Raw genomic sequence first — 14733 nt, 5'->3', positions numbered from 1 at the left:
TACCCATGTTAACTAGTTTAGTAAGCTTTATATATTAATATATGTGCAGATAACGTGTGGCTCTCAAAATGTTTCTGAAGCTAAACCAGTTAATGAGGTTTTTGTTGCCATCCTATAATGGAATTGAAGTGTTTTAGCACAATATCTTATTTTCCTTTTCCCTTTTTCCTTTTTAATTAGGTTGGATTTCAGAACACAGATCTTTGAAACCTTTTACATACCCAGTGCCTGAGACAAGATTTTTTCATGTCGGAGTGAATGTTTATAAATTTAAGATCAAATATAGCAACACCGTTAGGTAAGTGGGATATTTTACTTAATATTCCCTCTTGAGAATTGTCCAAAAGAGCAAGAAAATAAAAGATGGATAGACTTGAACAGAACTTAGGTAGAGAGTTATGAAAACCAAATCTTAAACATTTTACAAATGTTGTATTCTTACAAATGTTTAAGACTGTGACTCCCTGTGGGGTGCAACTAAGAGAATGAGCTCCGAAGCTGAACATCCCTATTTCAAATTGTACTGTAACTCCAAATTTTGTTAAATAGTATTTCAGTCTCATTCACTTCCAATATTGGAATAATAATACAGTATTAGAGGCCATTCTTACAGGGTTATGGATAGGATTATTAATGTATTTAGAGTAGGAATAAAAATAATATTTGTCATTATTAATTTCCAGGATGACAAAGTGATTTCCCAAAGCTTAGGAAACCTGGTTGGGAGGAACAGAGATGACTTCAAGCCTGATGAAAGTTTCTTAAGTAACTACAGGGGACCTTTCCTATCAGTGGGCGGGCGATCATGGCTTTGAGCTTCTGTGGATCACCACACCCCATATTCAATAGCAGCACAGATGTGCTGCCATGTCTGCATGGATGTTACCACCATTAAATAATATGGAGCATGACCATCTGTATTTTTTTGCCATCCATGAAAGGGCCCAGAACCAAACTCCCATGGATGGGAAGAGTTCACTATATTAATCTGTGTAAACATCCATGCGATGTGTTCTTGTCTTGTAGAAAACATGGTTTTTCATAGAAAACATATTTCCTGTGCAGGGAACAGTATATTTTATGCCTAGAACACTGTCCTCCGTGCAAGGAATACTTTTTCTGTGCAGAAAATCCACATGTGTCATGGGGGAATTAATTTCCAAAGAGCGAATAGCAATTTGACATTGTGCAGAAATCTTTGTGTTCTCATCTAGCAAAGAGAATCCTGAGGAAGAAAACAAACATTTTCTTCCCTAATTTGAAATAGACAGAGCACTATCTCTGCTCTCTTCCTCCTCCTCCTTGATATTTTAATTCAGAAGGTTAATTGTACTGTAGCTTTTTTTGAACAAGCCTTTCTTTAAACTAACTGCACCCTGCCCTCTAAAGTTTTGAGTTAATTAGAAAATTTTAAGGGCTGCATCTGTACCTCAGAAATAATCCACTTTGTTACCACATTAACTGCTGCAGCTCAGTGCTATGGAATTCTGGGAACTGGAGTTTCTTGTGGCGCTAGAGCTCTTTGTCAGAGATGTCTAAATGCCTCACAAACTACAGTTCCCAAAATTCCATAGCATTGAGCCATGGCAGTTAAAGTAGTGTCAAACTGGATTATTTCTACAGTGCAGATTCAGCGTAGTTTAAAAGATGAAGTGAAATAGGAGGAATGTCTTATCACAAGACTGATGGTGTACATAGTAGATAAGAAAGGTGTAGTGTTACGTCCCAAAAAGGACAGTACAATAAACTAGATGGATTTTGGGTCTGAATTAATATTAATGTTCTTAAATGAGGAAATAGAAAAAATACTTTTTGATAATCTGGGTGTTTCAGTGGGTTACAGGCTTAGTTTCAGATGCCTGTCTGCTGGTGATTACTGCAGTTAACATCTATTATATTGATTTTACAGTATTAATAATGACCTTCATGAAAGTGATGTTAATGAAGAACTGCAGGTGAGATACAAAACTTTTTTTTCCTGTTATGTCAGAAGCCATGTTCCAAAGGTGAGATTTATTTTAGTCTTGTTTTAGAAAATTGTTGTTGTTCTGTGCCTATCTGTGGCAGGTCCATTTACGTACATCTGAGGAACAAAAGAATGCACAAAAGTATCCCTCCCTGAGAGCAAAATCACATTAATAAATTGACTCACTTGCAATTGCTGATCACGGTTGCTGACTCCTTCTGCCTAGTGGTGAGACTGGCTCTAATCAAGACCTGTCCCTAGACATTTTAATACAGGTCCTGTAGAATCATAAATAATATATTGCAAGTGTGGCCCGCCACATATGGTGCTCAATATGTTGTTGAACTGCAGCTCCCATCATCCCTCACCTTTGGCCATGCTGACTGGGATGAAGGCGTTGCAGTCTAGTAATATCTGGTGAACCACAAGTTGTCTTTCCAGGCATTCTGGCATCAGCTTTTTTCAGATAAAAACATATGCATATGTGCATGATGTGTCTTCATTTCCAGCATACAGTAACCGTAAGGTGACTCTATCACTGGGTTTTCTCAGCAAGATTTGTTCAGAAGTTTTTTGCTTTTGCCTTCTTTTGAAGCTGAAAGATTATGACTTGCCCAAGGTCACTCAGAGAGTTTCCATGGTTGAGCATGGATTCGAACCCTGGTCTCCAGAGCCCTAGTCCAGTATTCAAACCAGCATATCATGCTGGCTCTGTGGAAAATATTAGAAAATTAAAATTCTAGTTTAATTGAAATATCAACCAGCCTTATAGGGACTGTTTATTGGGAGCCACTTGCTTCCTGGGAGAAATAACATTTTAAAAATGTGGTGGTGTATGTTATCAGAATTGGTTCAGTATGTCTTTATCTGGTCTGAGTCATCTGTAACAGTCGTCATGTTCTTGTGGTACAACGTTTCTATTGAAATACAGGCAGCTTGTTCCTGATTGACTTGAGTCTTTCTAGATTCTAGAATGTAAGGCAAGTCATGAGCAGTCACAAGATACCTAATAACCCATCTGGAAATGCCTGTACCATTCTTATTGTCAATATGTCAAATCTGCACTAATTTATCTTTATTTATCTTTATTATCAGCTTAATAGGCTTAATGTTTTACTGTGCAATTTGGTTAGAAAAATACTTAGGAATTTGGAAGTGAACACAATGTGTCATTTAATTTAATTTAATTTTTTAACCATTTCTTGAACCTTGGTGACTTTCTCAGTGTCACGACAGTGCAGGAAAATATGTATGGTGAGGATTAGAAGGTCTAGGAGCTACCTGGAAGAGACCTGAAATGTAGATGTAGAAAATCTGACTGTAGGAAGTCTGGGAAAGCTAATTCATTGTATTATGTTTAACATGAAAAAAATTGCAAGGATTAATAAAGCTTCAGAACTTCTTTAAAATCTTCCAGGATGCTGTTCGAGTAATACTGGGAAATCTTGATAATTTATGTCCATTTACTACTGAACACTTGATCATATTTCCATGTATCCTTTTACTGGTACTGAATGAAACGAATCTAAGAAAAGGAAAGTTTAAGATGTTTGTACTTCATTGTTGGTATGTAGAAAATATTTGTTTTTCATATGTTACTGTATACCATATACCACTCAAGGTGTGTGCAGTTTTTATATACAGCTCCCTGGTGGCTCTGATTCTGGACTCACACATCAAAGCTCTCTCTTTTTCCCTGCTGTGTAAATGTGTCTGACGGTCAGTACCACTGTGTTTCTATCTACCCTGTTGTTGATGTGTACCTTAAAGACATTTCCAACTTATGGTAACCCTAAGGTGACATTATCACAGGATTTTCTTGGCAAGATTTGTTCAGGTTTGCCTTAGTCTTCCCCTGATTCTAAGAGAGTGTGATTTATTCAGGGTCACCCAATGGATTAGCAGGGATTTGAACTCTGGTCTCCAGACAATGATCAAACCACTATACCATGCTGGCTGTAGCAAACTGAATATACTGTACCATGAACAATGATATAATCTCACACTACCTTTTTCATTTCCATTTACTGCCAAAATCTTGAGCCTTAATTGAATTCATCAGATTTAAACAAATGGGAAAGAGTGTCAGACTTGAGATTCATGTATAATGATGTATTTCTTGTTCCCTATCCATATGTCTGCACTATATATGTAGAATTAAATTCAGGGAAACAAAATACATTTGCAGGTAAGTTCAGGAGTTCAAAAAGGAATGTTATGACCTACAGATTTATAGCTGGATATAATTGCCACCAAGGTTCTCAGATGTCAGGGCCTAGCTTTGAGTCTGAGGACCTATCTTCTTTCCTCCTCTCTACCTTGAACAGATTATTATTATTATTATTATTATTATTATTATTATTATTATTTACTAAATGCTGCTGGTCCCTGCTGCCATAGACTGCTTTGGGATAGCTGCTAGAAACTCTCCATGGGGTTTGCCTGTCCATATCCATCCCTCCTTCCTATCCATGTCAAATTTCTTAAACCACAGTTGGGCTTAGGAATTGGTCAGTGTGAGCTGCTTCAATATTTATTGCTGGGGGAATCAGGAATACAAAACTACAGGAATGCTTCTTTATAGCTTTCCTATCTTGTTAACTTCCCTAGTTCTGCCCCCAACTTTTAAAACTCCTAAATAGATGAAGTCACAGTACAATTTATTTTCTTGCCCAGAGGTACACATTGTTAGTGGGGGGAAACACAACACAGGAAAACAAAAACAAAAACCCTGGTACGAACAGTTTCCCCCCCTAAGATCTGTTACAGTATTTGTTTCTTTTCTCTTTTACTTCTAGGAGGGGTGTCAATGTTTTTGTTGCGAGGAGATCGAGATCTTTGCTGTGACACAATACTGGATCGCTGCTCCCACTACTGTTTAAATGCCGAGATCTCTCAGTGGCATTTAAACCCTGATTGACATTCACACTGGCACCGGATCATTTCAAAATGATCCCACACTCACACTACCAAAAATCTGGATTGCTGTATCACCTAAAAAAGACGCAGTAAGGGAGCCAGTTTTTTAGTGGCCTCCCCGCAAATCCATAGTGCTGGGTGAATTCAGGGCCAGTCTGAATTTTGCGGAAATAACCCAGTTTCACAGTGGGTTATTTCTGCATTGTGAATGATCCCCTTGATTCCAATTCTGTTTTTTCTGTCTGTCTGATCCTCTTTCTCTCCTCTTACCTACAACTCCTTGCTAAACATCTTTACTACTGTTTCTTTGGTCCCCTTTCTTCTTCCCACCCCAACTGCTGCCTACAATCACCTTCTTTCTTGTTGTCTGGCCCCACTCTTTCTCCTCCCCTCTCCAGTTCCTGGTTACATTTCTTCTTCTTACAATGTGGCATATTGAACAGAATAGCAAGTATATGATCTGCTGTTTATCCCAGGCATAATTACATTAAATTGGTTTAATAACTTGTTTATTGTCTTGGCTTCACAAAAGAATCCTGGAAATGTTTTTGTTTTTTAGTCATGTCTTGAGGATTGTCTGTTACAGTGAAAGAAGGAACAACCAAAAAGAAGTTAGCCAAGGACCTTCACTCATTTCCTGTAAATACATCCCCTTCCTCCATTTTTAACAGAGAGCACACTCAAGATTTCCTGGCATAGCTTTTTCAAATCATAAGCTAGTACATTTGTATTTCCCCCTATTTAGTTGTGTGTTTGACAGTACAGGTACTAGAGTAGTACTGGGAAATATGATTGTTATTATCAATAACCTGCCATTTTCCCACTTTAGGATTCAAGACACCTTACAAAAGTTAAAACAAATAACCTAAAAATTTACATCAGACAAAAGTTAAAAGTGTAATTAAACTATAAATAAAATTAAGACCAGTTAAAAACATTACCTTTTAAAACAACGGAAGACAATACAGCATATAGCTGGCCCTCCATATCCATGGATTTTTTATCCACAGATTCAAGTATCCATGGATTGAGAAAATTCCAAAAAATATAAATTCCACAAAGCAAACCTTTCAATTTATATAAGGAACACAATTTTACTACGCCACTGTATTTAATGGGACCTAAGCATCCACAGATTTTGGTATCCACACAGGGAAAGGGCTTAGAACCAAACACCAGTGAATATCAAGGGCTCAACTCATTTTCAAAGGCCTACTAAAACAAAAGTCTTCACCTGTCTTTGCAAGGATAGCAAGGAAGATACCGGTATGACTCTCAGGGATTTCCAGAACCTGGAAGCAGCCACCAAGAAGGCCCTCTCCCATGTTCTAAGCAGATTACCTGTCAGACACAAAGCCCAGGGCCCTAGTATTGCCAGCTGGTGTTTAAAACAAGTATCTTGTATATTTCAGGTAAAGCAGCATATAGTAGTGCATGTACCTCTGTGAGTATTTTTTCCCCAATTTTTTTCATCAATAATGTGGGGGGGAAAGAATAAGGAAAAGAACTGTGGTTGGAACTAATGTTTAGTTGAAATAGGAGGTGACTGCTTATATATGTTCCTGATGATATTTGCTAATATTTGTTGACATAAACTGCATTGCCTATTGCCTTAAAATGAATGCAGTAGAGTAAGATTTGTTGCTTTTTGATGTCTTATTGTGTGCACACCAACTGCTATATTCAGCCTAGTCACTTAATCCACATTTTCTACAGTGGGAACTATTTCTCATCCCTAAATACATATAATTTAGAAAAAAGGCAGTTCAAATGCCCTGGTTCCTTGTGAACAGTGCACAAATATTTAGTCAGCTCAGAGCTTGGAAGCTACCTTTCGGACTATAACTCTCCGAATTCCCCAGGCTGGGATATTCTGGAACTTTTAGTCCAAAACACCCACGACACTTTTCTAACCTCTAGAATGGCTTATAATGTTGCTGGAGCTGACCATAACAACGTTTCCACAAGGTCACTGTAGTTTGGTGACAGTCACCTCCATGCAAAAACTTTATTAATTTATTTAATTTGATTATCTACTGTCACCTGGTAAGCCATGGACAAATAATTTTCACATAGCACCCTGTTAGATAACAGCCTCTGAAAGCACACCCCCCAGCAAAGAATGGAGGTACTGTAGAACAGTAACAGCTTAGAAGGATATCATGGTCGATAGTATCAAAAGCCAAGGTACCAAAGGCGACCAAAGCTGTCTCAGTCCCAAAACCAGGCTTGAAACATAGTGAAACTGGTTTAGATAATGTAGCATAACGTTAATATGGCTTCTGTAAGGTTTTAATTGAATTGAAACATTCCTACAATTCAGTAGTCTGAACATGAGAATTACAAGCTTTTGTTTTCCTGTAATTGTCACTGAACATCAAAAAAAAAATTACATCAGCCCTCATTTTTTATATTTGGGGGAAAGCTGAACTGAGAGCTTATTGAAATTGTGTTAAAACCATTCCTTTTCTACATTCCGGGAATGGAGTGGAAGGAGCAATATGCTAGACAGGAGAGCTGTTAATAGGGGTTTGCAAAAGGATACATTAACTACTACAGAAAGAAAGCAGCTTTTAAATAGACTTTTGCTTATTCTTTTCTCTCTCTCTCTCTCTCTTTCTTTCTTTCTTGCAGTTTTACTGGAAAATGATTTCTGATCTAAAATATAACACCCCAATATTAGGGAAATGTTTATATTATTTGCTAGTATATCACTTTGCAACCTTTGCTGCTATTTATAAAGTTTATATTTTTAAAAATAAATAAATGAACTTAGCAATTCAATATATCCTTAAAGGTTAACAATGGATGTAGACTGAGAGAGCACATGGAAAGGGAAAGAGCAATTAATTGGAGAAGACTAGACAGCACGGTTGGAGTTTCACATACACGCCTATATGCAGACAGGTCAGTGCTTACTTTGTTCTCTCCTGTCTCAGGCAGAAATGTCCTGTCCTTATTTTTGAAGCTATTTGTGCTCCTACTCAAATATTCAGTTATATAGTGTTCTGTTATGCGAATGGTCAATTAATCCCTCCATCCACCCACCTCCCTCTCTCTCTGGTTACCTATAATTTAGATACAGTCATTCACCAAAATATGATTTCTTTAGTTTGATTCAAAGGGAGTTGGTTCTCACTTTTTAAATATAAAAATAACAACCATGTATGTTGTTATTCTGTATGAGTGCAATGGGGGTGGGAGCAGAGCTGTAAAGGAAAGGATTATCTTTCCCCTCTGAGATTTCAACCCAGAGAGTAACTTCCTCATTATTAACAAGTTATAGTTACTATTATGGTACTGAAGAACAAAACAAAATATTATTTGGTTCACTACATCTCTGATCACTGTGCTCAGTGAACTACCTGCCTCCTCAACTCAATTCATCCACATAGGCCAGCATAGCAGACTGCACAGCTGCCACATGAACTCCATACAAATAGTTTGGGTAGGTGTATAAAACCAGTCATTTAATCTTCCATCCTTTCACATCTCTCTCTCTCTCCTAAACATTTGTTTTAAATCGTATACAAGAGCTGGTCGCAGGCGTGCAGAGAACTCCCTCCTCTTTCTCCTCTGACCTTACAACAGAGCGCACTAACCTAGCCAGTCCCTGTGCTGTTGCTTGATGCAGCCAGCCTGGCAAGGCAGCCCTCTCTTCACTGCCACTTTTGGACTCACACTGAGTTTCTATTTTATTTTTATTACTCTTCCTGGCAGGAGGAAGAGCAGCAGTCTGTTTCATTTGGGCAAAATAGAGAGAGGCAGAAAAGGCAAATTTTTAAAAATTAAAAAAAAAAACACACCAATAGCTGTGAAAGTTGTTTTTTTTTTTAATTCAACTAACTTGAGTCTCCTCCCTCCCTTCTTCTGGTTGCTTACTCCCCTAAGCTGATCACTAACTATACTACATCTCATAAAGACATAGCAAAAGGCAGTCCCCCAGATGATCCCTATTCCTCCTCCAGTAGCTCAAATTTAGTCAAATAATGACTAACTGGTGAAATCCTTATTATGTTACACTGAAATGTAATGAAGTACAGCCTTGGCCATTACAGGCAAGAAAACATTAACACCAGAAAAGTTACTGTGGTAGCTCATTACCCATATCTTATTATTCCCAGCTGTTGTTGTAAACAGCTGAACAGATTGACAAGAATATTTTAAAATACTTCTAAAATACTTACTGACTTTAATACTTTTAAAATGAAACATGTTGGATCTTAGTCATTTGTTTTCTTATTTATTGCAACATAAAATTAATATTTAAGGTATTATCTACTGGTCAGGTGTAAAATTTATAAAATGTTATTCCAAATGAACGTTTAGACTTTCTTTCTCCTTTTGCTATATTTCAATAACATTCCTGATTTTTTAAAACTTTATAGAAAGGCGTTGAAAAATGTAGCCTGTGTTAACAACAGAGGCAAGGCCAAAGTCCAAGAAGACATGATTTATCCAAAGCAGGTATTTGGTGTAATTTTGAATATTATGTCCAGTGTGATTTATACAAATTAATTGCCTAGAAGTGTAACTTCCAATCAAAAATTCCATGGCTGAGGGCTTTGTCAAGGGATGTGGTGGCTTAGTGGGTTAACATGCTAATTTTGATGATTGTAAAGTTTGAAGGCTGGCAGTTTGAGGCCCAAGTGCCACATGATGGGGTGAGCATCCGTCACTAGCCTCAGCTTCTGCCAACCTAACAGTTTGAAAGCATACAGATGCAAGTAGATAAATAGGTACGACTTCAATGGGAAGGTAACAGCGTTAGGTACAGTCATGCTGGTTATATGACCATGGAACCATCTTTAGACAATGCTGGCTCTTTCCTTAGTAACAGAGATGAGCACCGCCCCCTACAGTCGGTTACAACTAGACATTCGTGTCAAGGGAAAACCTTTACCTTTACCTTTAAGGCAGTGGTTCTCAACCATCCTAATGCCGCGACCCTTTAATACAGTTCCTCATGTTGTGGTGACTCCCAACCATAAAATTGCAGTGTCTCAGTTCCTAAGACCATCAGATATATGTGACTCCTGTGAAAGGGTCTTTCAACCCACAAAGGGGTCGCAACCCACAGGTTGAGAACCACTACTTTAAGGGCTTTATCACATCAGCTCCAGCACCAGTCATTCCCTGTTAGGTGCAGGACTGTGGTGACCAGAAGCCATGGTCCCAAGGCCAGCTTCTGCTGCAATCCACAACAGAGCATTGGCAAGGAGTATTTAGGCAGCCGCAGCATGGCTTGGTCTGATCCAGGGATATGCCATGCCCCCCGATTGGGCCAAAGGTGTCAACACATTCTCTTTTCAATTAACATCCTATTCACTTGAGTTTGCTACACTTATTATTACCTCGATAACCTACTATTCCTCCAAATAATTCTAAACAGTTGGCTTCTTCTCACTCACTTTAATCTTTTCCAGCTGCTCTGCATCTTGATTATTTTCCTGTTTGAAATTTTTTACCTCTGTTCACCTCAGCTTTCAAGCACTTCTGCTACTTTCCATATGCCTCCACCTACACTCACTACCAGTGCCATTTTCTTGACCACATGTTAAGGAAAGATGAAAATGAAACACAAGTAAGATTGGGACCAAACTGTAGGACTGAATGTTTCTACAACTTTCCTATAATACCATCGCGAGTGGTGAAGAATATTCAGGAGCTACAGTGCAGCAACATCTGGGGAGGGAACCAGATTCTCAGCCATTCTCTAGAGCAGTGATGGCGAACCTATGGCACACGTGCCAGAGGTGGCACTCAGAGCCCTTTCTGTGGGCACATGTGCCGTCACCCCAGCACAGAGTTTGCCAGAGTTTGTTACTAGAAAGCCAGAGGGACATGGCACTTTGCAATTAATAAATGGTTTTTGGGTTGCAGTTTGGGCACTCGGCCTCTAAAAGGTTCACCATCACTGCTCTAGAGGAAATTGGGGAAAAACAAGCAGCAGTGCAAGTTAATTTTATACTATTACTAGAGGAAGAACAGAAAAGATTGACATTTCCTTCTTTCCCCAGAAGAGGCCAGAAGAAACTAGGAACCAGTATTGTGATTCTGCAACTGTTGATAGCTGTTATGACAAGAGAGGTTTGTGTAAGTATGAAGTTATCACCCTAAAGTAAGGAAGGGCAGCTGCTGCTCTCCAGATGATTTTGTCCTATTAGCCACAGCCTACATAGCTAATGATGAGAAACTGCAGTGGGAGCAGCGGTCCAAAAGCAAACAACCACACGTACAAAAAACTGGAGGGACCCAGCAGCTCACAATTGCTCTAAAGATGTGATACTGAGAAGAGGCTATCACTGGAAAGCTTTGATTCAACTCAGGCTCTCCATCCCAATTTATGGCTCTTGATTGGATCAAGAATAATATCAAACCATCTAGAACCAAATATACAGCAAATTGTTGAAAAAAGTATACAGTCAGCCCTCCAGATTCACAGTCTTGACACGGTTTTGATTATTTGTGAGGTCAAGGCTGCTCACCCAGGCATTCCTCCTCCTCCTCCCTCCTGGGCTTTTCTCCTCAGGAGAAAAAGCCCAGAACCAACTCCATTTTTCCCCGGCTGGCCAAGCAGCGGCCTGGCCAGGAAAGGGAGGAGGCACCTCCATCTCTCCAGGATCCATTCCCTGGCCTATCGCTCCCTGGGCTGTCCTGGCAAAGGGAGGAGGAGCCACCATCCTCCTGGGACCCTTTGCCTTCCCCATCACTCTCTGGGCTGTCCAAGGGGCGATGGGGCAAGCAAAGGGAGGAGGACCCTCCATTCTCTCCAAGTCCTTTTGCCTGCCCATCACTCCCTGGGCTGTCCAAGGGGCAATGGGACAGGCAAAGGGAGGAGGATCCTCCACCACCACCCCCAAGTCGCTTTTCCTGCCCCAATCCTCCCTAGGCTGTCCAGGGAGAACGATGGGGCAGGAAAAGGGAGGAGGATCCTCCATTACTCCCCTCCCAGTGTCTCCAGAAAGACACTTGGGGAGATGGGGCCTCCTCTTCCCTTTCCCTGCCCCATCGCCCCCTGGGGAAAAATGCGATTGGGCTGAGAAAGGGGCATGGAGCCAATTAAAGGGGTGGAAGGGTAGGAAAAAGGAGTGCGGGCTCCTACTCTTCACCCACCCACCCAATGACTTCTGAGTGGGGGGGTGGAGTTATTTGCAATTTTTCTATATTTGCAGGGTTATCATTCCCCTAATCCCCGAGAATATGGAGGGAGGACTGTATATGAGAATCATGTTAGCATATAGTGGTTCCAAGTCATAGGACCTGAACAGATTGGCTGGAAAAGCCAACTTTCAGACAGCTTGAGGGTGTGGTGTTTTAACAGCGCATGACCCCAAGATGCCCAGAAGATGATCAGATGGAGGTGGCTTCAAGCATGGCATTTTGAAGACACACACACCCAGAGTGCTCAGAAGCCTCTCCTATTTGGGCTGGCAGCAGAGGGCACCTTTGGGGCCATGGGATGTGTCTACCACGGTTCTGAGGCATCTTCAGCAAGGGCAGCTTCAAGCTGTCCCTTCGTGGCCTTCCCTAGACTTGGAACACCAGGACTGAAACCCTCCTCAGACTTGTAAATCTCTGAGTGGTCATAATCTCAAAGTTTAACTGATTTTGCAAATTATTTGTAAAGTGAAGAATAGACTGACTGCATATATAACTTTGAGTTTCATGGAGTAATGGCAGAAAACAAATGTGATGATTTCCCAAAGCAACAGCTAATTTAAAAAAGAATCAACTCCCCCTCCTCCCTGTAAAGGATTAAATATTACCTAACTATAGAAAACATTCCAGCTGAGGTTAGAACTAGAAGAAAAGATCCTTGACTGGCACTGGGACGTCTTCTCTCTGGAAGGAATTCAGAGTAACTCTCTTCTTTTACTCACCACAATTCTTTTTCATTAATAGGGGAACATATGGAATATATCAGAACTGAAAATGCAGAGGACAGTCAGCAAGAAGAACAACCAATCTTACAAAAGGGAGCAGAGGAAAACATAGCATTAAGAAAGGAAGGCTTTTTAGAGTTATTGAAAAGGTAGAGTAATAGCATTAAACCATCTAGTTTTCCTGGCAGGAGCCAGTATAGAGTTCACTGGCTCCAGTAAAGGATTAAATGTCAGAGATTAATTTGATCTCTAAAAAGCCATTGAGGCTATTAATCTAATGACATGTGCTCATCATGTGTATGACAATAACTAAAGCTGTGTTTACAAGAACATTGAAAGCCAAAATTATCCTCAAAAATCTTTTCCCATATAATTTTAGTACAATAACACAGTGTGGAGCGGGGAAGGGGAGCTATAAAACAAATAGACTCTTGGGTATGACACATATGCAAAAGGTATGTTATGTTAAGTTTGCTGCATAATTCATATTAAGGACAAGTGGCCTTGTTTGGATTGGGGCCACCAAATGTGATTAGAGGGAATTTAAATCCCCCCCCCCCAGTCACTTTCCTCTAAATTCCCCCTTCTGCCTGCACTGCTACCTGGAAGTTATAAAAAGAAAACACATCTCCATTGGCACCAGATATTCAGTATTTCTTCCTGGTATCGCCAGTGCTATATGTCAAGTTTCTAAATTATGTACCCTTGCACATGATTTGCTTTGTTATTTTTATAGCAAAATCAAGTTTACAGATTGGTGGCCTTTTATTTTCCTCTGCTAGTTTCCTTTAAATTGCTAGTGTTGAATGTTTTCTAAAATGTATATGCTAGCAAGCTCTAAATGTCATGTTCTTCCCAAAGAACATGAAATGCAGTAGTGCAATAAATTGAATAGTTTTGTGTGTCTGTGAGAGGTGATTACATATTTTTTTATGTGAGGATGCCTGTGCACATCTCCCGGGTCTTTAATGGTGCAATAAAGAATCTCAGTGGTTCAGTGAGAATAGGCTGAGCCCAGGGTAAAGGGTGGGACTTGATAACCCAGGCTTAGATACGAAAACAACAGTATGAATGCAGCTTCAGTGTCATAAAACAGAGGTTGCCTTTTCTCAGAAACTCATTTTGTTGGTTTTCCTCTTTGCTCAGCAATAATTCTAAGTGCAATATTCTTTTTTTTTACATCCCCTCTGCCCCCCCCCCTCACAGTCTCGTTCCACCATTACTGCAGCGCATTTTTAATGGAACCCGTCAACTCTCCTGAAGCACTGTCACCGGAAATGTACAGCAGTATCTTTAGAAAAACAGATTGTTTCCATAATATAGTTTAAATTTCCGCAATTAGTTCGGAAACTGAAGATTGAAACTTTCCTGTATCCCTTTTGTGTAGCTGATTTGTGTTTGTTTTCATCATTTCATCTTTAAATACTGCATGTGACATCTATGCTTCACTCATTTTTAAAGCTTATTCATGCACATATTGCCAGCATTTTAATTGTAAAAAAGTAATATCTGAATCATATGTTCGTAGAAGAGGCTGAAGTACTGGAATTTTTGCTGGAATAAAGAATTTTACATTAACCGAATCACTTAGACATGTCCATCTAATGTTTTTCAGCTTTCAATATATTTTACAGTATTGTACGTGATTACCTGTTATATCATGTCATGGATTCCCTCCAGCTATCTCAAGACTGAGCCTTTTAGAAAAAGCATTGCTGAGTGCAGACACATTGCTGCACTCTAATACTTAAAGTCTGTGTTTCTCTAGCCCTTCTTACCTCTCCTCCCAATGCTGATGAGGAAAAAAAACTTCCAGCTAGACAAGGGATTAGGAGGAAAGGGAGGGACTGGACAGGTGTTAAAGACTGTAAAAAGGAGCTTAATTAGAGGCTTTGTTCACTGAGGTATGGCAGCATTTCCTTTAAAACCCTTTCCTAAGTAATTACATTGTTCCATTTGGTG

General features: G+C 39.6%; 1 protein-coding gene across 7 annotated transcripts in view; it reads left to right on the top strand.

The window, feature by feature from the left end:
- MAJIN (membrane anchored junction protein) overlaps window positions 1–14351 on the top strand; it is a 32124-nt gene extending 17773 nt beyond the window's left edge. For 6 of the 7 annotated variants that reach the window (XM_042461908.1, XM_042461907.1, XM_042461904.1 and 3 more), the window contains exons 2-11: window positions 181–298; window positions 1910–1955; window positions 3384–3459; window positions 4029–4154; window positions 6298–6329; window positions 7683–7792; window positions 9274–9352; window positions 10906–10981; window positions 12791–12920; window positions 13978–14351. In XM_042461908.1, the coding sequence (XP_042317842.1) occupies window positions 181–298; window positions 1910–1955; window positions 3384–3459; window positions 4029–4154; window positions 6298–6329; window positions 7683–7792; window positions 9274–9352; window positions 10906–10981; window positions 12791–12920; window positions 13978–14032 (848 nt within the window). In that variant the 3' untranslated portion in view covers window positions 14033–14351. The remainder of the gene's footprint in view (window positions 1–180; window positions 299–1909; window positions 1956–3383; window positions 3460–4028; window positions 4155–6297; window positions 6330–7682; window positions 7793–9273; window positions 9353–10905; window positions 10982–12790; window positions 12921–13977) is intronic. The other variant, XM_042461905.1, reaches the window with a different exon arrangement.
- The last annotated feature ends 382 nt before the right edge of the window (window positions 14352–14733 follow it).

The sequence above is a fragment of the Sceloporus undulatus genome, chromosome 4 (genome assembly GCF_019175285.1).
Source record: "Sceloporus undulatus isolate JIND9_A2432 ecotype Alabama chromosome 4, SceUnd_v1.1, whole genome shotgun sequence".
In the NCBI taxonomy this organism is placed as follows: domain Eukaryota; kingdom Metazoa; phylum Chordata; class Lepidosauria; order Squamata; family Phrynosomatidae; genus Sceloporus; species Sceloporus undulatus.
The sequence above is the reverse complement of the archived record's forward strand: the minus strand, read 5'-3'. Positions and strand labels throughout refer to the sequence as shown.